General features: G+C 40.4%; 2 protein-coding genes across 2 annotated transcripts in view; one reads left to right on the forward strand and one right to left on the reverse strand.

The window, feature by feature from the left end:
* Nucleotides 1-24,850, forward strand: part of CSMD2 (CUB and Sushi multiple domains 2) — an 842,922-nt gene that overhangs the window by 383,987 nt on the left and 434,085 nt on the right. Inside the window, exons 5-8 of the mRNA XM_036743760.1 lie at nt 2,037-2,149; nt 15,654-15,731; nt 22,496-22,583; nt 23,373-23,487. Coding sequence (XP_036599655.1) covers nt 2,037-2,149; nt 15,654-15,731; nt 22,496-22,583; nt 23,373-23,487 — 394 coding nt within the window. The remainder of the gene's footprint in view (nt 1-2,036; nt 2,150-15,653; nt 15,732-22,495; nt 22,584-23,372; nt 23,488-24,850) is intronic.
* Nucleotides 9,156-10,942, reverse strand: LOC118838058 (cAMP-dependent protein kinase catalytic subunit alpha-like). The gene is made up of 2 exons (XM_036745265.1): nt 10,010-10,942; nt 9,156-9,281 (listed from the first exon to the last, which is right to left on the reverse strand). Exons 1-2 carry the CDS (start codon nt 10,940-10,942, stop codon nt 9,156-9,158), a joined length of 1,059 nt encoding a protein of 352 aa, XP_036601160.1.

Raw genomic sequence — 24,850 nt, forward strand, 5'->3', positions numbered from 1 at the left:
CTTCACTTCATTGTATGTTTAATTAACATGCAATACTACTCCTTCCCTTTTCTATCAGATTTTTTTTAAAAAGGTATATACTTTTAAAAACTTTTACACAAAAGTAAGTAGTGTATATATATATGTGTGTGTGTGTGTGTGTGTGTATACACACACACACATATGTATATATATGTATGTGTGTATATATATATATACTTCCATTGTTGTATTTAGTCTTGAGTCCCATTCCATAATGTAATACCTGTGTGGTGGTTATCCTTTTGAGTCAACATTTCGAGTTCACTTTGCTTATTACCCGTATTATATGCATTGGTTTACTATACATCTTAGGCCATTAATACTATTCTTCATGCATAAGTATCCTCTTCCTATATAAACTTTCCTGTGAATTAGCACATACCTCTTCCAATGCGTTTCCCTTTCAAACTTCTTGTCCTCCATAGAAGCTGTCCTTTTGGGCAGTTCCTCTCAAATCTTCACTTAAAGGCAATACAGCAAATCTCTTGTGAAAGTCATTTATTTTGATTTTTATCAGATGTACTCCCTTGCTTGTGAGGTACCCATTGTTATGTTGTTGTAAGCTATTGTATAGAAAAGCAGATCCTGGTCTTCAAAAGCATTTAAGTGACCAGTTGTTCAATGAAAATAGCACTTGTACACTCAGGTCTGTAATTTTCTTAGCAGAATTTCAGAGTTGCAAGACTTTTCTGCCCCTAAATATATTTTTTCATTCTCATGTGAATCAGCAAAAGTATGTCATGATTGGGGAGTTTGATAAGTCTATCACATTTGGACATATAATACTAGAAAGATAGTACATGTTCCTAACTAGCTAGGTCAGATCTACATGCTGTATATGTCACATCCTTATTACTGCATTGTTTTTGCAGTCCAGTAGCATGGTTTCTCCCACATGTTGGCACCTGTGAATCCTCCTTAGTGCTTATTGAGTATAGTTTTTTTTTAGTCATCAGAAGTTTCATATTCACCTTTTATGTCCAGATTTGTATGTCTTGTATAGTTGCAAGTGTGCAGAATGTGTGCTTCTTCTCTTTCTCCTTTGTGTCTTCCCTTCTACTTCATTAGAATTTTTTTCCTACTAGATTATTTCTCCTTTTCTATCTATCAAATTTTTATTTTATCTAATTAGTGATAGTATGTATTGTGTACAATGCTATCTTAAAGAAAGTCAGTCAATAAATGTATATAACACGTGCTTGTTAACTCAGATTTGAGTTAGAAACTGGGAGTAGGGGAGGGGAAGGGAGAATTTATAAGAATAAGACAGATTGTACTTGGAGGAGGCTGGATGTATTATGCCCATGAAATGAATGGTAAATTAAGTGAAGTAGACCCTTAAGTATTGTAGTAACACAGAGAAGAGAATCATTTTGAAATATTTTGATATACATATCAAGAGAACTGATGGGAATGGAATACCAGAGAGGGTAGAATAAAAGAAGCATGGTTGTAGAGGGAGAAAACATGGCATATGTAGGGGAAATTGGAGAGGCCAGCTTACTACAACTGAAAGAGTTGGTTTCCAAGAAAAGAAGGATTGATTATTGATTAGTTCGGGTAGGGCTTCAAGTAGGAAGGCTCTCAAAAACCAGGCTGAAGAGTTCAAGTTTGATGGAAACAGCCACGACAGACTAATAATGAGGCTCTCACAAAGTCAGGAAAATTATAAGATCAGAGCTGTGCTCTTAGCATGTTAGCCAGCTGTCAGTATGGAGGATAAATTATAATTTAGAATATAAGCTTCTGAAGGTCAGGAACTCTTTATTGCTGGTTTTTTTTTATTGTGTAGCCATCACTTAACCCTTGTACCTAAGGCCCTTAAATAAATACTGAATTAAAAACTTAGGGAAGGATCAAAGAGGTAGTTGCCAAGTCTCTTCCCCCTGCTATACTTGGGGACAGACCTTCTGCCTCAATGAGAGTAAGGCTTCCTTGTCTTGGCTAGCATCGTGAGTAAGAGTATACTATGTATGTGCACTTTCAGTCATCATTTGCATCTTATATCTCATTAGGTTCACTGGAACCAGCCTTCCTCCCCCAGTTATCAGCAGTAAGAACTGGCTCCGCCTTCACTTCACATCTGATGGCAACCACAGGCTGAAGGGATTCAGTGCCCAATACCAAGGTAATTAATTGATCATTTGTTATATAGACTAATACTCTATTTAATACTACTTTTCTTTGCCAGAAAAAATTTTCGAAGTTTTTTTTCAGGTGAAAAGGCATTGGGAAATTTTACACTTTTCTCTGCCTATAATATAGTACCAATCTATTTTCAGAGTTTTCAAAGTTTTCAGAATTTCTTTCTTAGTAATGTTTTTATTTTATGTATTATATATACGTATATATGCATGTATCTGTCTTTATCTGTCATCTGTCCCTCTGTCTGTCTGTCTATCTATCTGTCAGTCTCCTGATTCTGCTCAGATCCCTCTTCATCTGTTCATTCAGTTATTCCCAGGTTTCTCTGAAGTGGTTCAATTTTTTCCTTTCTTATGGCATATGGTATAAATTGTTAAGCCAGTTCCCAATAGATGAGGATCCCCCTAAGTTTTTGGTTGTTTGCTACTATAAAAGAAGTTACTATAAACATTTTTGTACATTTAGATCCTTTTCCTTTTTTGTTATCTCTTTGGGGTGTAGGCCTAATAGTATCACTGGGCCAAAGGGGTACAGGTTAGTGATTTTTGGGTTACAGTTCCAAACTGATTTCCAGAATAGCTGGACCAAATCACAGCTTCTTCCCCAAAGTGCTGTTTTTCCCATAGTCCCTCTAACAATTGTCATTTTCCTTTTTTGTCATTTTTGCCACTTTGATACTTACCTTGACTTTTTCTTTTTTCATGTTTTTATTATTTAATATTTTTAGTTTTCAACATTGATTTCCACAAGATTTGGAGTTACAAATTTCTCCCCAATTTCTACCCTCCCCCCACTCCAAGATGGCATATATTCTGATTACTCCTTTCCCCAGTCTGCCCTCTCTTCTGTCACCCCACTCCCTCCCCCCATCCGTTTTCCCTTACTTTCTTGTAGGCCAATATAGATTTCTTTTTTTAAATTTTTTTAAATCATTATTTATTTAATATTTTTAGTTGATGAAAGATGAGATCCATTTCTGTTCTTTTGGTCCTACTCTGACCACAAGTTTTTAATCTTTCTTCTTGACTTTTCTTCACACTTCCTACCCCCCATTGTTGGAGTTTGTACTGCTTATGATTAATTCTTTCCATGACCCGCTTTTGTCTTAAAATCTCCTCATCTCCCTGGCCCCTTCTATTTCTCTTAGTATATTTCTACAGTGTGTGTGTGTATCTGTGTTTGTTTGGTGTAATTTTGTCTGATTCTGATGAAAGTGAGGTTCATGGGGTGCCTCCTCACCCCAGCCTTTTATGCTCTTCATCTCATGGACCCCTATTGGGTGAAAAATGAGTTCCTTTTCCTTTCTCTTCCTTTCTTCTCCTTTTGCTTCCTCCTCTTCCATTCCTCTTCCTGTCTCGTTTCACTTTCTCTATGACCTTGGAAGACCTTAGGCTTCTCAGAGGACACTCGTTACTTCTCTCTGTTGACTTCTGGGCATTCTCACCTAGACCCTTCCGGTTGATCAAATTGTTTACCTTCATATATTTCTCTTATCTCCTGAATTTTCATTCCAGAATCCTTACTCAGTTCTCATCTTTTTGTCAGGAATGCTGGGAAATCCTCTGTGTCATTAAGAATCTGTTTTTCCCTTTGTAGAATTGTACTAGGTTTTGCTGGATATGTTATTCTTGATTCTAAATCCTTACCTTCTGCCTTTTGGAATATATTTTAAGTTCTCCTCTTTTATTGTGGCAGCTGTGAAGTCTCGTGTGACCTTGACTTTCACTTTTCTATACTATTTCTGGATGTTTGCAGTATTTTTTCTTTTACCCTGGAAACCTTGGATTTTGATTGTGACATTCTTAAGTTTTTGTTTTGAGCTTTCTTTCAGGAGGATTTTTTTTATTTTCACCTTGCTCCCAGATTCGAAGAGATCTGAGTAGTTTTCATTTATTATTTCTTGAAATGTGATAGCCAAGTTTTATTGTTTTATAATGATTTTCAGGTAGTACAATGAGTTTTAGATGATCTCTCCTTGAGGTAGAAGGGAGGGAGAGAATTTGGAACTCAAAATTTAAAAAGATGAACGTTAACCTATCAGAATTATGGATAGGAGAAGAATTTGTAAATAAACAAGAGGTAGAGAGCATTGTGAAATGTAAAATGGATAATTTTGGAACATTAATGGAACATTAAATTAAAAAGATTTTGTACCAATACAACTAATGTGTCCAAGATTAGAAGGAAAGCAGAAAATTGAGGAAAAAAATTATAGACAGAGTCTTGGATAAAGGTCTCATATCTCAAATACATAGAGAACATTGTCAAATTTATAAGAATATGAGTCATTTTCCAATTGATAAATGGTCAAAGGATATGAACAGGGTGTTTTTGGATGAAGAAATCAAAGCTATATATATGAAAAAATTCTCTATCATTATTGAGTGGAAAAATGCAATTTGAAACAACTTTGAGGTATAATCTCACACCTATCAGATTGGCTAAAATGATAGAAGGGGAAAATGACAAATGTCGGAGGGAATGAGGAAAAATTGGGACACTAATACACTGCTGGTAGAACTGTGAACTGACCTAACCATTTTGGAGAGCAATCTGCAATTATACCCAAAGAGTCATAAAATTGTGTATGCCCTGTGACCTAGCAATACCACTATTAGGTCTGTTTCTTAAGATGATCAGAGAAAAAGGAAAAGAACTTATATGTTCTAAAATATTTATAGCAGCTCTCTTTATGGTGGCAAAGAACTGGAAATTGAGGGGATGCAAATCGATTGGGCGATGGCTAAACAAGTTGTGGTATATGATTGTAATGGAATACTACTGTGTTGTTAGAAATGATGAGCAGGTTGATTTTAGAAAAACATGGGAAGACTTGTATGAAATAATGAAGTGTGAAATGAGCAGAACCAAGAGAATATTGTATACAGTAATAATGATATTGTTTGAAGAATAACTCTGAATGACTGAATTATTTTGAATATTAGAAATACTTAATTCAATTACAAAGGACATATAAAGATGCAATCCATCTCCAGAGAAAGAACCGATAAATAGAAGTATGCATAATATCTATATCTACATGTACATGTACATCTATATCTATATGTGTTAAATGGTGTCCTTTAGCGTGGGGAGGGTGTCCTCTAGTGGGTAGAGAGACAGTTTGGAATTTAAAATGTAAAAAAAAATAACATTAATAAAAAATAACCAAAAAAATTAAAAATGTAATTGGGAAATATTTAAAAGAAATAAAAATATATTTAAAAAAGATTATGTCTTCTTGATCTGTTTTCCAACTCTTTGTAAAAATACTATATACTTTACATTTTCTATTTTTTTAATCTTTTGATTTTTTAATATTTCCTATTGTTTTATGGTCATTATTTTTTGTTTGGCACATTCTAACTTTCAGGGTGGTTAATTCTTAGGTAGGATATATCACCATTTATTCTAAGGTAGTAATTGTTTGCCATTTTTTCTTCCCTACTGATTCTGTTTCTCATCTCTAGTTCTATTCGCTTTCCTCTCCTTCCCACTACCCCCCGCCCCAATACTCCTATATATCTTTTGGCTGGTTCATTATTTTTTCTGAGATTATACTTGAATTCATTGTGGATTTATGTAGGAAAAGAAGGGAACACATATTTCTTAAGTGCCTACAGTGTGCCAGGTACTGTGCTAAAGCACTTCATTAATATTATCTCATTTATTCTCATTCTGGGTTTATTTCTTAGCTTTCTCAGTCCGGTGTATTTTGGCACTGTATTTGGCATATTTTTTCCCCTCATATCTCAAGCCTTAGTTTCTGGATCAGTGGCTTATGATAAGGTCAAATTTCATTTCTGTACTCCTGGATGATGTTTCTGCCAGAATTGTCTGACCATAACCTTCTGGTATGATTTCATCAGCCCTCATGAATTCAGTTATCTCTCTGTAGGTGATTCTTGGATTTTTATAACCAGCTCTGACCTTCCTCCTCATGTCCAGTTTAACATCTCTAGCAAGTTATTGGACATTTCTAGCTGGATATCCAGTAAGCATCTTAAACTCAATATGAGCAACTCTGAATTCATTATCTTTTCCCTCAAACTTGCCTGTCTTCTAAACTTCTCTATTATTCTAGAGGACACCACCATTTTCCTTAGTTCCTTAAAGCCTAGGTGTCTTCAATTGACTTCTCATTTTCTCTCACCCCCAGTGTCCAATCTGTTGCCAAGTCCTGCTGACTCTGCTCTCATAACATCCTTCATATACATCCCTTCTTAACTCTGAAATTGCCTCCATTCTGGTTCGGGCCCTTATCACCTGACACTTGGACTTCTCCGATACCCTTTTGGTTGGTAACTGTCTCAGATCTCCCCACTCTAGTCCATTCTCCACTCAGCTACCAAAATGATATTCCTAAGGCACAGTTCTGATCATGTCACCCCCACTCCCTCTGCCCTCCACATTCAATAAACTCCAGTGGCTCCCTATTACCTTTAGGATCAAATATAAAATTCTTTGTTTGGCTTTTAAAGTTCTTCATATCCTGGCCCGTTCTCACCTTTCCAGTCTTCTTAAAGTTTTTTGTTGTTGTTCAGTCATTTCAGTCATGTTTGACTCTCCATGACCCCATTTTGGGGGTTTTCTTGGTAAAATTAATGGAATGGTTTGTCATTTCCTTCTGTCTCATTTTACAGATGAGAAACTGAGGCAAACAGGGTTAAGTGGCTTGCCCAGGGTCACACAGCTAGTTAGTGTCCGAGGCAAAATTTGAACTCAGGGAGATGAGTCTTCTTGATTTCCAAGCCCAGTGCTCTATCCACTGCCACACCTAGCTGCTTAAAGGTTACTCTCCCCTATGTAGTCTGTGACCTAGTGATACTGACCTCCTAGCTATTCCTCAAATAAGCTCCTTCATTCCTTACTTTGTGCATTGTACCTGGCTATCTTCCATGCCTGGAATGTTCTTCTTCCTCATCTGTGCCTTCTAACTCCCTGGTTTCCTCCACGTCTCAGTTAAAATCTTACCTTGTGCTAGAAACCTATCACAGTCCATTTTAATGCTATGCCTTTCTTGTGAGATTATTTCCAATCTACTCTGTGTGTGTGTGTGTGTGTGTATGTATGTATGTATGTATATATGCACATGCACATATATAGTGTGTATACATATCCACACACACACACACATATATGTATTGTTTGTACACTGTCTCTCCTCCTTATGAGCACCAAAGTGAGCAGGAATTCACAGGGCAGGAACTGTTTTTGCCTCTCTTCATATTCCCCAGTGCTTAGCACAGTGCCTAGTACATAGTAGGTGCTTAATAAATGTTCGTTGACTAATGGACTGAATGCATTTTGGAGAGCTCTGATTTGTTTTTTTTTAAACAAAACTTTATTGGTAATAGTTTTCAAATATGTTTACAACAAAGCACACCGTTAAAGAGGAGTCATTTCCGTGAAACAATTTCTTCGAATCACACAGGTTTAAACTCCCAGGTACCTCCCTCCACCCCAGGCCTATGAACTCCTTCAGGGATGGGGGAAGAATTGAGAGACAAAAAAAGAGAAAGGGGGTGGAGAGAAGTGGGCTACTCTACCCCCAGCTACTTCCTAGAGAGAAGGGGGGGGAATTATGATAATTCAGATGCCTCACAAGGGGTCAGCGGGAGGAGTGATCAAGCCAGATGGAGGGTGCTTCTAGGGACAGGGAATGGTGGTGAGGCTATCAGGTGAATAAAAATTGTCATTTCCATGGCAAAAGTTAGCTCTCTACCTTGAAGCTGTGGCACTTCCTGCTTCCTTTCTCCCAGTCCTCCCCTTTTCCCTTCCCAGAGTGGGCTACATCCTTCAATTAGCTTTTAGGGAGTGACACTCCCAGACAGAAAGGAAGTTCGTGGCTATTCATTAAAAACCTATAGATAAGAATGGCTAAAATGAAGGGATATCTGGGAGGCCTCTCTGGCAGGGATCACAAGCCAGGCTGCCTGGGTGGGTTGGGAAATGTTTTTTTTTTTTTTCTGGTGCCCTAATACCCAAAGTGAGCAAAAACTGGGGAACAGGGAAGATGTGGGCGTTAAGAGACCTGATCATGAGGAAGGGAGACCACTGGGAGTGGGGGTGTGTGCTGAAAGAGGCCAAGGCTCTTTCAAAGTTGGCAGGATACCCCTCAAGGGGATCTCACGATTGTTCCCACCACTCCCTGTTTGAAATCAGCAGCAAAAAATCCCCATCCCCAAGTCACAGATCCAGTTCAAAACCATCAGCTAAGATCCCAGAGGTTAAAAGCTCCATAGCCTTTGACCTAGGCAGATCCAGACACATCCAGACAGCTAGGGAAGGTGGGAAGGAGTTAGGACAGAAGGCAAATATAACTTAAATAATATTTAAAATTGTTTTAAATCTAAAGGAGCCACAAAAATTTTACTAAAACATCTTCCCAGGCAGGATCTCTCCTTGTGGGGAACTGTTTTGTCTGGCCTTTTACCCAGATAAGATTCTGAAGTTCCAGGAAGAGGCCAGGAAAAGGACAAATAATGGGCAACTGTGGTTGTCTTGGGAATTGGAGCTTTTCCAACTTGGAATCCCCTGGCTCCCGTGCCCCAACTTCCCAGCACCAGGGGGATCAATAAGGAGCTACAGAAACAAGGACCTGGCTCTAGGTACTATTATCCCACTCTGGGTGGGGGGCTGGGGTGGAAAGAAAGTGAATCTCTGGTGGTGGTAGAGAAGAAGGTTCAGGTATGTTTGGGCTGGAAAACTGATATAAAACTTGCATGGAGTTAGACAAAGAGCAGAAAGAACCCAGCCATGGGGTCTACCATCTGGAGTGAGACAGTGAGGAAAAAGCCAGTGGGGGTTAGGGATGGGAGGGCGGGGCATCTGATATTTGAATCTCCCTGTCCCCACCCTGCAAATATCTCTGCTTTCTGATCTTCCTACAGAAAAATTAATATGCAAGGAACTCTGGGGCCATCAGGTTGTTCAATCCACCCCTTCCCCCACCCCCAAAAGAAAACCATCAGGACCCAGGGACACCATTAGAACTTAACAAACTCCTTGGCACACTTGTCACTGATGGAGATCCGGAGCTCCTCCTCCTCATAATCATCAAAATTACTTGTGTCACCTGGGCCTTTGTACTTTGGTATAAAGGGAGCTTCCACCTGTTGAGGAGTGAGAGAATCTTAGAGGCAAAGGGCCCCCAGCCCACCCTCTACTCCCATTTCAACATGAAGAAACTAAAACCCTAGGAAGGAAGTGACTTGATCAATGATCTAGATCTAGCGGTGGGGATCCTGTAGCCTTGAGGCCACATGTGGCCCTCTCGGTCCTTGGGTGTGGCCCCTTGACTAGTCCAAGTATTACAGAACAAATCCTTTTATTTAGGGGATTTATTCTGTGAAGTTTGGATTCAGTCAAAGGACCGAACTTGAGGGGTTAGAGGGCCACATGTGGCCTCAAGGCCCCAGGTTCCCTAGTCCTGATTAGAGCATCAGTAACAGAGCCTGCTCAAGAAGTATATCTCTAGGTTGGTGGCTTCTCTTTCCAGCACCACACCATGCCTCTAGGATAAGGGAAAGGGCATCACGGGCAAAGGAACAGGTTTGGTACCTGCTCTCCTTCCTAGTGGCCTAAAGAGACCCTGAAGGCACAGCAAGATGCCAAAATCTTCCCAGGTCTCCCAGGGCAGAGCTTGGAGGGCCAAGGAGAGGAGGAAATGAAGACATAGTCTAGCCCAAACTCATTTTACGGAGAGGGAAAGAGGGACAGAATAGTGGCTCCAGAGATGAGTGACAGAGCCTGAAGCTGAAAAACTGTCAAATACTGGACCCCTCCTCACCCTTTCCCCCCACCCCTCAGCCTCCTTCCAGGCCCAGCTGAGGAACCCCACCTTCCTCTGGTAGATGGTGATCCAGTCGATGGTGGCGAACCATTTGTGGTTCTTGATGTCATCGACACCATTCTTGAGGTTCCCATAGCGCTTAGTGAGGTCCACTTGGAGCAGATTCCGAACCAGGCCCTTCAAGTCAGTGCTGAAGTGAGAAGGGAATCGAACCCTCCCAGAGACAATCTTTTCATATGTCTGGATGGGCTGGTCAGCAAAGAAGGGGGGGTAGCCTGCTGCCATCTCATAGATCAGGACACCTAGGGCCCACCAGTCCACAGCCTTGTTATAGCCCCTGCTCAGGATGATCTCAGGAGCCAGGTACTCTGGAGTCCCACATAAGGTCCAGGTTCGGCCTTTTACACGCTTGGCAAAACCAAAATCTGTCACTCGAATATAGCCATGTTGGTCAATGAGAAGGTTCTCAGGCTTCAGGTCTCGGTGGATCAGGTGCAGTGAGTGAAGGTATTCAAAGGTCAGGACAATCTGAGCTGCGTAAAAGCGAGCATGGGGCTCGGTGAACCTTCTGAGCCGCCGTAAGTGGGAGAACATTTCCCCACCCGGGACATACTCCATCACCAGGTACAGGTTTGTGTTGTCCTTGAAGCAGTATTGTAGTCGGACGAGGAATGGGAAGTCAACGGCCTGCAGGATGCGCTTCTCATTCATGGTGTGCTCGATCTGTTTCAGCTTCACCACCCTCTGTTTATCAAGGACTTTCATGGCAAAGTAGTTCTCAGATTCCTTGTGCTTCACAAGTATCACTCGCCCGAAGGAGCCAGTGCCTAGAGTCTTGATGATGTCAAACTGATCCAGCTGGACTGTACTTTGCTGAGGTGGATTTTCCCATTTCTCGAGGAATTCTTGCTTGGCTTTGGCTAGAAACTCTTTCACGCTCTCCGATTCGCTGCCCTTCATGGAGTTGGTCGCGTTCCCCATCTCCGCGGCGCTGGCTCGGGCCGGGTCCCTCCCTACCCCCCGCCCCGGGCTGCGGGCTGGCACCGGCGCTGGCTACAGGGTCCCCCACCCCCCACCCCCCAGCCGGCTCCCAGCTCCCGGCTCCCGAGTCTCCCTCGAACTCGGCAGGGGAACCAGAACCCGAGTCCGTGGCAGCCCGCGACCGATTTGTTGTTTTTTTAACATCAAGAATAAATTTGCTTCTGTAACTTCCATCAGTTGTTCCTGGTCCTATCCTGAGGTCATACAGAACAAACAATTGTAATCCCTCTTCCGGAAAACAGTGTTTCAAATGCTTTATCACAACCATCATGCCCCTCATTCTGTGTAAGTCTTCTCTTGCTAAATCAGTTCCTTCAACTGATTTTCATGTAATACAGGCTCGTCTCTTTATCATCTTGATCAGTACTCCTCTTGATACTTTCCAGCTCATCAATGCTCTTCTTAAACTATGGTGCTCAGAACTGATCCCAGTGAGCCCCGTAGTATGTTTTCCCTCAAGCGATTATCAGTTCATACCAGTTTGTCAGCCAAACTTAATTTGATTTTTAGAAAGGGGTATTTTTCCAAGATGTTATAGTAAGAACAGTTGGTACCAAACATCCCCTTTCCTATATCAAGTTACTTGCTGTGTCAGGGAGGAAGGAGGGAAGGGAAAGAGGGAGAGAAGTTGGAACTCAAAATTTTTAAAAATGAATGTTAAAAACATGTAATTGGAAAATAATAATATTATTCAAACATCCCATCAAAAGTCTGTGATACTTTCTTCTGTAATTATGTATAGAATCCAGGGGGACATGGGCCCAGGCTTAGAGAGGGCCATTGTAAAAGGAATAGAGCTGGTTGCTGGAAATCTTTATCTCTTATATGTGAGTTAATTATAAAGTTTTCTTTAGGTATGGTATACTTTTATGCTGTGTTCCTTGTAGAAATTTGAAGCTGCCTTTCCTCAGTGTGTGTAGTTTTGTGGCCCAGATGTACACCTTTCTGGACAGATAAAAAAATTCAGGACCCTAGATAAAAATATGAGCCTACACTCTGAGAAGACACCTAGACACATGCCCTGGGAGAACATGTGGACAAACAAGGGGTCCCTGGTGTTGAGAAACTAGGAAAACTGGGGATTCTTGGACAATTAACCCATTAATATTTGGACCCACACAGACCTCTCTGCCTACCTGAATTTTCATTTTTGTCTAGCTGTGTTCATGTTGAAGGAGAATACCAACTCGATATCTCCACAAAACTTCCTGTTCTCTTGTACTTTTTCTTCACTTAATAATAACAATATTTGGCTTAAAAAGTACTTTACATGCCTTGTCTAATTTTGCCCTCATACATAGGTAGAGCAGAAACAATTTTATAGATAAGAAAAGTGAGATTCTCTATATGTAACATTTCATCTCCCTCCTCTGCGCCTTTACCTAGGCAGTCTCTTGTGTTTTGATGCCCTCCGTCCTCACCTCTGCCTGTTTCGTTTTCGGCAACAAAACAATTTCATTTATTACATAACCTCTCTGTTTCTGGGAGTACTTTGGTGCCCTCCCTTTCATCTGGGTAGCTGTGAGCAGATGATTCCACATCATGTCCTTAGAAAAACAAAGTACATTTTGGGGAAAGATTGCGGTTTTGATTCACTGTTCAGGACAAGATCTTAATATTTGATTTTCTTTTCTGCCTTCATGTTAAAAGTTTCTCTTGCCTATGGTAGATCCTTGGCTAAGGTTAGTGTACCTGGGTTTGGGTACCTTGCAGTTCTCCCCTGTGGGCTGGGTTGTCCCTGTCAAAACTTTTCTGTCATTGAGTTTCACCTGTCCCCAAGTTTAATCCTTAGTCAGGAAGCATGTTTTCTGTTCATAGAAGCTCAGCTCTGCTTGAATTGTTCTTCACTAATGCCATCTGTTTGATAATGTGTCTATTTCAGTGTTCACTGGCAATTTTACTGCTGGATACACATGGAAAGTAACACACATTTTTCAAGGGGATTTGAATGCATATCAAGGAGAAGTGGCTGTGTGTGGATATAACTAGATTTCATCATATATTCAGTTAAGATGAACAGAGCTTGCTCAGAAATAAACTTATGGGGAGGTTCATAATTCAGGAACAAAATTATTCAGAAAGTCTGTATTTTTTTCCACAAACAGACATCTTATTAGGTTCCTTTTGTGATTGTTGCTTCAGTTGTAGAGCAGATATGAGTCTAGCCATACCTGGTAAAAGCCCTATTTTTCTGTTGTGGTTCTTGCTTGCCCTAAGGCAGGAAAATGTAGGTGCTTCTAGTACAGACAAGCAATTGAGCCTAGCTGGTAGCAGCACTTTTTTGTCAGTGTTGATAAAACTGTCCTAATCCACCACTGCAAAAGTCCTAGACAAATGTGATTAAACTACCCACACCCACTCTGCCAAGGGAAAACAGACAAAGGGCATGCTTCAGCTGAGCTGGTAGAACCCCTAGAGAGCAACAGAAATTCAGAAACAAGGGTTAAGACTTAGGATTCCCAGCTACCACTGAGCTTCACCTTAGATTATTCCTTACGCTTGCTTCCATTTATGCTTGGTATGGCTAGTTACTCTAAAAAAGTGCTTAACCGATCCTAACCTATCTCGTTACCTCTTGTCTAATATCTCTGACTGCCTATTGGACATCTCAAATTGGACATCGAATAGACATCTTAAATTCAATGTGACCAAAACTGAATTCATTATCTTTTCCCTCAAACCCTCTGTCTTCCAAACTTCCATATTACAGTAGGGGGTATCATCATTCTATCATTCATCCAGGCTTATGACTTAGGTGTTATCCTTGACTCTTCACTTTCTCTCATCTTCCGTATCCAATATCTTGCTAAGTCATATCAATTCTACCTTCACAGCATCTCTTATATGTACCGTCTTACCTCCTCTGACACTGCCATCACCTTCGTACAAGCCCCGATTACCTGATTAGATTTACTGCAAAAACCTTTTGGTTGGTCTCTGCCTCAAGTCTCTCCCTATTCCAGTTCATTCTCCACTTAACTGTCAGAATGATCTTCCTGAAGCTCAGGTCTGACCATATCATGCTTTTATTCAATAAAGTCTAATCATCCCTATTACCTCCATGATCAAATATAAAATCCTCTGGAATTTTAAAGTTCTTTACTACCTAGCCCTCTCTTACCTTTCTTTCTTCCAGCTCCCAACATACTATGTAATCAAGTGATACTGGCTAGCCTCCTTGCTGTTCCTTGAACAGAACAATCCGTTTCCTGACTTAGTGAATTTTCACTGGCTGTTCCTTGTGCCTGGAATTCTCTCCTTACCATCTCAGCCTACTGGATTACCTGACTTCCTTCAAGTCCTTACTAAATTCCCATCTTCTACACCTAGTCTTTCCTGGTTTCCATTAATGCTAGTGCCTTTCTTCCTGTAATTACCTCCAGTTTGTCTTGTATATAGCTTGCTTATATGTGGTTATTTGCATGTTATCTTCTCTGTTAGATTGTAAGCTCCTTTAGAGCAGGGACTGACTTTTGCCTTTCATTTGATTTTTTTATCCCTAGTGCTTAGCATAGTGCCTGGCACATAGTAAGTACTTAATAAATGCTTGTTGTTGTTGTTGTATTCTAGCAGCTCTTATCATGTGTAATTGCTGTCTCCTGCCAGGCAGGAGTCCCTAGGATTGCTCTTTACCTTGTGTTAGAATTTCTTATACTTTTGTTCTATTCCCTTCCATTTTTTAATGCTCTGTGATTTTAACAGATCACTGCATGGTCACAGCTCCTCTCTTTGAAGTAGCCAGGAGGCCGAGCTTGCCGATTTTTTATTTCATCCCAGTCCTTCAAAGTTTACCTGACTTAACTTCCTCCTATTTACCTAAAGATTAGATTGAAGGATTGTAACAACAATTCAGGTAGCAGCTACTGCAGCTGTGTAAAACCAACAACAGCCAGTACACAGAAGGCCACTAACGCAGGTTCTTTTGATCTGCTTTAAGGAAAGTAAGGACAGCTACCCAGAGTTTCTGAGTGATGGTGTGAGGGGGAGGGGCATTTGTATTTCAAAATAGGAGCCTGGAAACAGTCATAAACAAAGATTTGACCTTGTAATTGGGGAGTATTATCAGTGACTGTCAGGTGAAAGAGTAGATTATTCACTTTGGCTCCAGGTCATCACTAAATGGTTTCCTGCTTCACCTATGCTTAAAGTCAGCTATCCCTGGGCAATGTGCATAGCAAGCTAAATAAAATTTATATTAGTAGCTGACATTTATAAAGTGTTTTAAGATTTGCAAAACCTATCATATATATTAGCTCATTTGAGCTTCAGTCCAGCTCTTAAAGTACCATAATTGCAATTATTCCCATTTTAGAGATGAGGAAAATGAGGTTCAGAAAGGTTCAGTGATTTGCCAGTAATCATACAACTGCTAACTGTTGAGATAGATTTGGATCCAGGTCTGTTTTGACTCCAAGTCTAACAGTCTTACCAGGACACTGTGCCAAATACTTAATCTCATTCATAGACCTTGCCCTTGCTCAACTGCTAGTTGAGGAGATTGTAAGACAGCCCAGAGCCAGATATGGAGGCTAACATGAAATTCTTGTTTTATAAGTTAATTCTCTGAGTGTCTCAGCACTGTTCTAGATTCTCAACCACTTGTAGGCTGGCACTAAGCTAAACTGTTCTTTCTTTCTTCTACTGTCTCCAGTCAAGAAGCAAATCGAGTTGAAATCTCGGGGAGTGAAGCTGATGCCCAGCAAAGATAATAACCAGAAGACATCTGTCTGTAAGTTCTCTAGGCTCTTAATCTAAGAGCTGCTAGTGTTTTTGATTCTAGATATTGGTCTTTTTGGAGCCATGGTGCTCCCTTTTGGTTTTTGGTGGAATGCTAAAATGCCCTTTTAAAATTTTTTCTGCATTATTGCATCACCTTTTATTCTGTGCTCTATTCACAAACATACTAACTTTTGGAGATGGCACAGGGAGGGAGTGAGGGAAGAGGGGCCTGGGTATTTATATCTTGATATAGTTTGCCCTTTCATTGACTAACCCCTCACTTTTCCCTTCTTCCTTTCTCCTCCTTATGCTTGGTTTCCCTCTCTTGTCTTCCTTTATTGTTTACATTTTCTCTTTCCTCTTCTTTTTCTCTACCTTTACACTTCTGTCCATTCTAAGTTTCAGACTGGGAACTGTTAATGTTGTTTTTCCCCTTTTCCTTCCTTTCCTTTCCTTTCCTTTCCTTTCCTTTCCTTTCCTTTCCTTTCCTTTCCTTTCCTTTCCTTTCCTTTCCTTTCCTTTTCCTTTTCCTTTCCTTTTCCTTTTTCCTTTTTCCTTTTTCCTTTTTCCTTTTTCCTTTTTCCTTTTTCCTTTTTCCTTTTTCCTTTCCTTTTTCTTTTCCTTTCCTCTTTCCTAAATTTTTTAATCACTTTTTATCACTATATTTTTAAAATCAACCAAGTTTTCCTGATGCCTTCTCACCTTCTCCTACTAATCCTTTATAGCAGTTGGAATCCTCAGCATGGTAGATACAGTTCCCTCAAAACTTTGTGACCCCTGCATGCCCACATTATGCCATCCCAAACTTGGCAGTTCTTTTCTTCACCACCTCCATCTATCCCATAGCTCCCCAGAGTAGGATAGGACAGGGATGATTGGTTTATCTCATTTAATACCCACTGGCTGTGAGGGGGCAGCATTGTATCCTCATCTGAACCATAAACTTCATGCCTTTCACTTTCCATTTAGTATATTGGGCCATGAAGCCCATTCTCTGCCTAGGGGAGGAGGCCTCTGTGTAGGCTCTGTGCCAAGTATCCAATGTGTCACTTTCCAATCCCATTCTTGGTCAAGAGAGGAGGTCTGGAGAGGATTTTAGAATTTGTTCTTGAGCTTTCCCCTGTGTTCCTCATCTCCAGCCCTTGTGTTTGGGCAAGGTATGACAGAGTGCATCTGGATAGCTCGGAGGGAGGAAGGGATTTCAGGTGATGCTGTATTTATGCTTCAGTTAGACTCTGTCCTTTGTGCTCAATGTGGTGTGAGAACTTAGGAGTCACCATTGGTTAGTGCTGGCTTTACGTAGGTGAGAAAGAATAGGATCCCAGCACTGAAGAGTGGCCTGGAGAATCATCTCAAAAAACAAAACAAAATGGGATATCTGAACAAATGAGCTTCTTCAGAGGAAGAGCAAAGAGAAATGATTGGACATAGGCATTTCAGCCTATGTTCTGGGAAGGGCTGTGATGTTGATTTGCAGGGCTCAGAGGAGACAACAACTTTTCTTTGAAAAGCTGAGCTGATATTATGCTTGGGACCTTTTGTCTTATTTACTTCTTGATTCTCTGTACACAATAGTAAATTTATCTTTCTTCTCCTTTACTTTTCTCTTCTTCACTTTCCCCCTGTCTCTCTCTTCTCTGGCTCTCTTCTCTTTCCCCTCACTAATTCTTCCTTCTCCTCTCCCTTCTTGATTGCCTCTCTTTCCTTTCTTCTCCTGCCTTTTATTTTTTTCTTTTCCCCTTTTCTCCATCCATTTCCTCCTTTCAGCTTCTCCTTTCTTTCTCTTGGCTGCTTCGTTCTCTTCCTTATACTTTCCTCTTTTTTACTTTTCCTCTTTAACACTTTACCCTTTATTTACCTTTGCCTCTCTTCTGTCTCTCACCTACTTCCTTCCTTTTCTCTCTTCCCTCTCCCTGCTCTTCCCTCTTGCTCTTCTCTTTCCTTCTTTCTTCCCCCTACTATTTTCTTTCCATATCTTCATCTCTCTTTTCCTCTCCTAATTCTGCCTTTCCCTTTCCTGTTGCTCTTTTCTCAACAGTTCTTTCCCCCACTTTTCCCTTTCTTTTATTCTCATATACTCACATGGGGGGTTGGAGAACACAGAGAAAACCTGATACTCTTCAAAGCAAAATCTTTGTGCCTGAGTATTCAGAAAACTAGGTGCTATTGGACCAAAAGCTGGAGCCAGAAATCCATCCATCTGCTCATTCCTTTCCTGCCTTAAGACTTGAGAATTACCTTTCTTACTACATTTAAAACCAGGCTGTTCCAAGCTTGAAGCAAAGTTAAACAAAGAAATCTATGCTTTCCTAGGGACTTTAATGATGCTCTGTAGCAGCACTTAATTCAATTAAAAATTATTTAGCACCTACTATGTTCAGAGCACTGTCAGATTCTGAGAGAAATTAAAATTTAGTTGAGATATGATTCTTGCCAATAAAGGAATTCATAGACCCAAGTTTGGAAGCAATGGGGTTGGCAGCCAAGTGAAAAAGGTTGTGGGTTGGAATTCGTGAAGCCTAGTTTAATTTTGTTTGACCTTGGAAAAAATATCTTCATCTCTCTAGGCTTTAGTTCCTCTATGTGTATAGAGATATTGCCCTAGCCTTTTGTACCTCGTTAGGTTCTGTTGGTTCAATGTAATAATTAATATAAAGTACTTTGGAAGAATGAAAAGCCCTCTGCTAATCTGAGGGGTGATTTTTATTCCTAGAAATGAATAAGCCTCCTGTTCAGCACATTATTTCTCTTTATTCATGTTCTAGAGAGACCATTCCCCTACCCTAGCCCTTGAAACCTTTTACTGCAAAACAAGTTGTTTATTTGTGGTCCATCCAGAGCACTTTCTCAGAAGAGTGACCCGTTTTGATAGTCCCCTATCATTCCTCATCTCCCTTAGGCAGCATATCTGCCTCACAGATTCTGTGGTTTGCACATACATGTCTTATAATGAGGAAAACTCGACTTCAGGTACCTTCATCTTGGCAGGCTGTGAGTTCTGCTAGCCAAATTTTCCTCCTTTGTTTTAATTTGGAAGAGTACTTCCTTATAGTCAGATTTTAACAGTGATGAAACACCCTGCTCAATGTTCGTGCCTTGCCCCTGGGGAACTGTAGTAAAGTGCCTTTATTTTTGCTTTGGGGAGGATAGGACGAAACTCAGCCTTTTCCTCCCATCTTTCAATAGTCAATAAATTACCAAGCAAACAATGAAGTCACAATTAGGGGATTCCGAATAGTATAGGGAAGCTGCAATTGATAGAAAACGGAAAGGAAACTCTATCTGTAATTTAGAGTGTAAACAGTTCATTAAGATTTAAGTTTCGTGGTTCCCCTGATAACTCGGATGAATTCATTTTGGAATGCAAGAGCTTGTTGAATATTTCTGTAAGAGAAGAGCTGGTCAGTAGCATATGGCATCACAGAAAGGGTCTCTGATTCTAGGCCATTGTGGCTAAATTGTGTTTTTGCTTTAGTAATTAAAAGAGAAGACAGCTGTCTGCCGATTTATCAAAAGCTATAGTTCAGGGTAAACCATACCATGGCACTCTCCTTTTCCCCTCTACTCCATCCTTGCATGTCTACTGCTGTGACAAGGGTCTGTTCTAAGCTATCTTCTTTCTTGTCTTGGTGAAGAGCTTAGGGAGAGCCAGAAAAAAAGTTGCTGTACTGTTGGAGCTAGTTTGAAACCAGATATTTCTAGAATTTAATCTATTTTGGCCTTACCCATTAAGAATTGAGGTTTGTAGCTATGATGGAGGGCACTCAGGTTTAAAAATGGTATTGTAGGCAGAATTTCCTTATCTCCTATTCCTCTATGGATTGGTGTCAGATTGGCTTATTGAAAGGAAGTTGAAGGACTAAGAAAAAAAGAGGCAGAGTGGGAGGGGGAAGTTTTTTTTCTAGGATACAGTGGGAAAATAACAGTTTTTGCACATCACTAGGAGGTGTATGTATTTCTCTCATGTGTAGTAGATTCAGTTATTTACGTGTAAAAATAGCTAATACTGGAAAATGCCTACGGTTCACAGTGTTCTTACAGTGGGTCATTTTCTCTCTTTTCCTTGCCCTTTTCTTCTCTTCCACTGTGACTGTAAATGACTCGGTAACCTTAATGCCCATGTTTGGAATACTTTACTTCTTCTGAGCCTATAGGGACTGTAGGAGATTGGGGTGGGGATGAGAACTTGATGTAGTCTATTACAAAGAGAGAGGGATGAAACATCTGGAGACTGCTGTGAAAGGTGGGTTCATTCAACTTGTCATGGGGAGGGGAAGCTCTTGTTTTCTATGGAGAGAGGCAGAAACATAGCCTTTCAATTTGGATCAATAGACTTAATTTATGGAAAGAATAACAGATATAGGCTTTTTGTATTTTCTGCAGGACAAGGTGCTAGGTAACAACCAGTTATTCTATGTACTTGTTGCCAAAAATAACCTTTGTTAGTGGGCTTAACATTCATTTCGTTCTTTTCTAAGTTTTTCTGATCATTCAGATCCTTTCTTTCTTAACATGTTTCCCTATCTTACCTAGAGATTAAACTATTGCCTGTACTAGTACTTCAGCCTCACATAGTCTTAAACTAGAATTTGTCTCAAATTGCACCCTAGCCTTACATGATATGCATTAGCATTCAGCACTGGCTCTTTAACTTCTTGTGGTCTACACTTGTGCTATAGCCTCAGATTGCCTATATGGCATTCTAGCTTCACATCACCTTCCCTGGCCCTTCAGTCTTGCCAACATAAGAACGCACTCAGGATTGTTGCCCTTGATCTCCAATCTCATTATGCTTTTGCTAGCTGTCCAGCCTTTCACTGCACTAAAAGGCTGTCTTTGCATTGCCTGTCACTACTCTCCAGCCTGTGTTTGGAGATAGTGGCATGATGCTAAAAAGACCCTGCTTTAGCTCTGCATGAGGCTTGGACATTTAGTACCATTCATATGTTACTCACGTACTTCAGGAGAGAGGCATTTGCCTTTTAGCAGCTCTTCCATAGATCTCTTGGGAGTGAGACACCTTGTTCGTCTTTGTATTATTTATCATAGGAAACTGTTTAAATGCTTAGGGCCTATCTGGGCAGCTGTCTAGTTGACACCATATCATCCTGCATTTTTGTCTCTCTGTCCCCCTCCCCCATCCCCAAACACCTCATGAGATAGTAATGGCCCATGGCATGTTAGAAAGTTAGCTCTAGAGTGGCCTTGGCCTGTTTGCTATCTGCCCCTGCCATAAATATTCATAGAGACCCAAGTACCCTGCTCAATTCCATGAGAGTAGAGGGAGGTCTTTGAACTGACTCACATTTCTTGTCTGTATAGTTCTGCCTCTAAATACCTATCTCTTCTTCTCTGACCTCTACACACTTTGAGCAAAATATCTCCTAGTGGGGCTATGGGTTTGCTGAGACCCTTTGAGTATGGACTGTGGTCTCTACCCCTGCCCCCATTTTTAAAAGCTGCCATGAGTCTAGGTCAGTGCTGTTTTGTGTAGTACCAGATGGGAAAAATGCTGATCCATATGGACTCTTCACTTTCTGTTTACCACAGAAAAGAGGACAGGCTACCAAGAGATGAAACTGACCTATATATAGAAATGATCCAATTCAGAAGAATTTACTATCCAGAATGGCTTGGTGTAACTTACCCAGGTGCTACAAGTCAGTGGATCCCAAACTTTATTCTTTTTTCTTTTAAATGCTTAGCTATATACCTTGTCCCTCCTTTTACAAAAAAGACTTTTGATAGTAGAATGTGTGGTTATGCATATTTTTAAAAGGGCTAGGCCATAGAATCCATCTATCAGTGCAATGGAGATGGTTGTTGCCATGAAATAAGTATGGTAGGGCATGCTGGTGTCTGAAAATGTGTGTTTTTGCCCTCTGCCTTTCTCGCTTCAGCCCTAGCATCTGTGCCTAGATAGCCATTTTATCTTAACCTGGAATCACAATACATTTTTGTAGCTGTTTGGGAAAGTTGTCACTTTGAGCAGAATTGCTGTGCATGAGATTTTGGTGGAATATGAAATGGAAGTTATCATGTTAAATCTCCCTTCATCCCTGTTAGAGCCATCCATGTTTACATTTGTACCTGTCCCATTTAACAGATGTGAGAGGTGCTGATTACTTTGTATTGTTTAGTTAGCTATGGCAGTGGGCAGTATCTGGGATGGGAAACTTGTCAGGGGAAATTTCCATATTCAAACTAATTAGCCTTCTTTAGGACCTCAGGCTGCTGTCTCTTACCTTCTTTATTATTTGTAATCATGCATATTTACACTTTGTTTTGTTTGATTTATGTGTCTGTTTGGGGGCTGAGGCTGAGGGCCATATCTTATACAGACTTAGACCCTCCAGCTGGGGATGGCAGGACTTGGGAATAGGCTACTACCCAAAGGCTTTGTAAGGGATAATTTTCATCTGTCCCTTAGTGTAAGATAGAACCCTTTATCACTGATCCCTGTCACGGAATAAGGAAATTGGGTAGATGTTCTATAGTATGTTTCACCTGCCTGTATCCTAATGAAATTGCCACATTTCAGCCTCAACTTCATTAGAGTCAAAAGAGATTTATTTGTTCAAGGTAAATCTCATATCTCTCCCTCATCACAAAATCTACAAGTGCTACGCTCCCCAATCCCACGCTCTAACAATGCCTCCGCCTCCAAAGCAGCAGGTCCTTTCTGTTTCTGCATCTATCCACACTGAGACAATTGCCTGACTAGTGTTTGCCTATGATTTTCTATCTCTGTATGTACTGTTTTTTGCCTTGTAGTAACTCAGGTTGGTGTGTCCCAAGGACATAATATGTGTCCAGACCCTGGTATTCCAGAAAGGGGCAAAAGACTAGGCTCAGATTTTAGGTAAGTCACATTTGGATTCCTTCTTTTTGCATGTAGGGTGTGTGGGAAATGTGGGAAACCAGGGGTTAGGACTGGCCAGAGCAGATGCAAGAAATGATTATGGTATTGGATTCAGTGTTCCTGTCATTTATAATAGCTAGTATTTCCTATCTTTAGGCAGCAAAAACATTGTTGTATTCAAAATGTTTATGGTCTTACATTTTGGGGAGATACTGATGTCTCTCATACTCTATTTGCTCCTGTTCGTCAGTTCTCAGTTCACTATATGGAACATATTAAGAAAGTAGAACACTATGTTAAATGTGGGCTTCAGGTAGTTCTTCTTGGCAGTTTGTACTTGGCTTGGAGACCTACGAAGGGACTCCAGGCCAGTGCGAGTCTAAAAAAACCCTGGCCTGCTCTTCTTCACCCCCCCCCCACGCAAAGTTTGCAACTCTCTAGTGAGTCTCCTTGAATCCTCAACCTTCATTTAAAATGCATATGGTGGAATTGTTCATTACTAGAAGCAGTAATCGATATTTAATCTTATTTTTCTGGCAATTGCTGTTTTGTTCACCAAGATTCCTTTTAACTTAACCCCAACCAAAATATTCTCATGAAATCCATATAAAGGAATAGTCTATAGAAGTCTAAATGAAACTAGAGGAAAAAGTCTTTAGTTGTTTGTGTTGTTTGTTGTGAATTTTATTTAGGGGGAAAAGAAAGTGGCTAGGGAAGACTAGGAGAGTGGGAAGTTAGCAGAATAGTTGGCCTGCAGAACGAATGTCATGTCAACTTACTGTCTTTCAGGTTAGGTTCAAGCATCCAGTTTACCTGCAATGAGGGCTATGACCTACAAGGATCCAAAAGGATCACCTGCATGAAAGTGAGTGACATGTTTGCTGCCTGGAGTGATCACCGGCCCGTCTGCTAGAGGTGAGGAGGGTAGATCAGAGGGGTGGTGAGAAGGTAAAGTGGGGCTGGGTCTGATAGGAAGAGACAGACAGGGGAAGGTAGGTCACAAAATCTGGGCTCTGGCTCTAATTAAACTCCTTATTCCCGGTGTGATATTGAGCGCCGGACTTCATTTTCTGTATCTGGACAGTGAAGAGAGGCCAAGCTCTGTCTGAGTCAGATAGGCAGGTTTTTTGGGATCCAGGAAAATGGCCTATGAGAGCTACCCTGGAGTATGAGGATCATCATTCATTTGTTTTTGTTTTCAGTTCTTCCTCTGAGAATTTACTCATCCTTCTTTCGCATGAAAGAGAAATAATGGGGCCTGCCTTTCATCATCTGATGTCTTTCTGGAATATTTAGTGAGAGAGCCTGGAGGGAGGGACCAGAGGGACTGTGCTTTCTCAAGACTAGTGGCCTTGTAGTTTTCCTTCTCAATTCAATTCAGCAATATGTAACAAGTACCTGAAAGATGCAAGGTACTACATTTGTGACTGGGGACAGAAAGACCTCCCTCCCAAAAAACAAAAACCAAAACCTAGTCCTTGCTTACCCTCGAGGAACTTAAATTTTTATTTATTCACTGTCAGCTAAGGGTAGTTTACTGAGGGATAACTTGTAGCATTATTGAGAAAAAATTAATGTTAAAGAGATGAACTTCTGCTGAACTAAGCAACTTGGGATCACTGAAAAAAATGCATAGTTTGCCAAAAGTGATAGTGTCTGATTAATTTTAAGCCTATCTTATTTAAATTGCTTTTAAATAAATATTGAAGCCTTTTTAAAAATTTTAAGCCTATTCACATGTGGCACCTGTTCAGAAAGCTATATTTATATCTATTGATCTATATGCAAACTTAATGGACTGACCACCTAGCTTCATGTTATTATCTAGTCATTTAAAAATTTCATCCTCTTGTGTAAAAGGACATGATCCTTTTCAAATTACTATATATTTCACTGAGAAGGCTTCATTATGTTCTGGGAGACAGTGTATTTTGTGTGATATTATAGGTGAATTGTAGTTTTTGAATAAAAAAAACTTGCTAGGTGTAGGAAGCTTTTTTTTTTAACTCGGGGATGGACATCCAGTCTACTATTGGCAGACACCTTAGATTAACATGTACTCTCTGTTTTATGCTTTATTGGAGATTGGTTATAATGTCAGTACTCATCATGGATCGTGGAAAGAAGTTTCTCTACAGATACATCTAATTTACAAGCTTGTATAATTTTAACATGTGCATAAGAATACACCTTGTTTGAAGAGAGCCCTTAAGGCTTCATTTTGTTCTACTGAGGGATAATATTTTTTATAGAATTATAAAATTGAG

This window comes from Trichosurus vulpecula, chromosome 2 (genome assembly GCF_011100635.1).
Source record: "Trichosurus vulpecula isolate mTriVul1 chromosome 2, mTriVul1.pri, whole genome shotgun sequence".
Lineage (NCBI taxonomy): Eukaryota > Metazoa > Chordata > Mammalia > Diprotodontia > Phalangeridae > Trichosurus > Trichosurus vulpecula.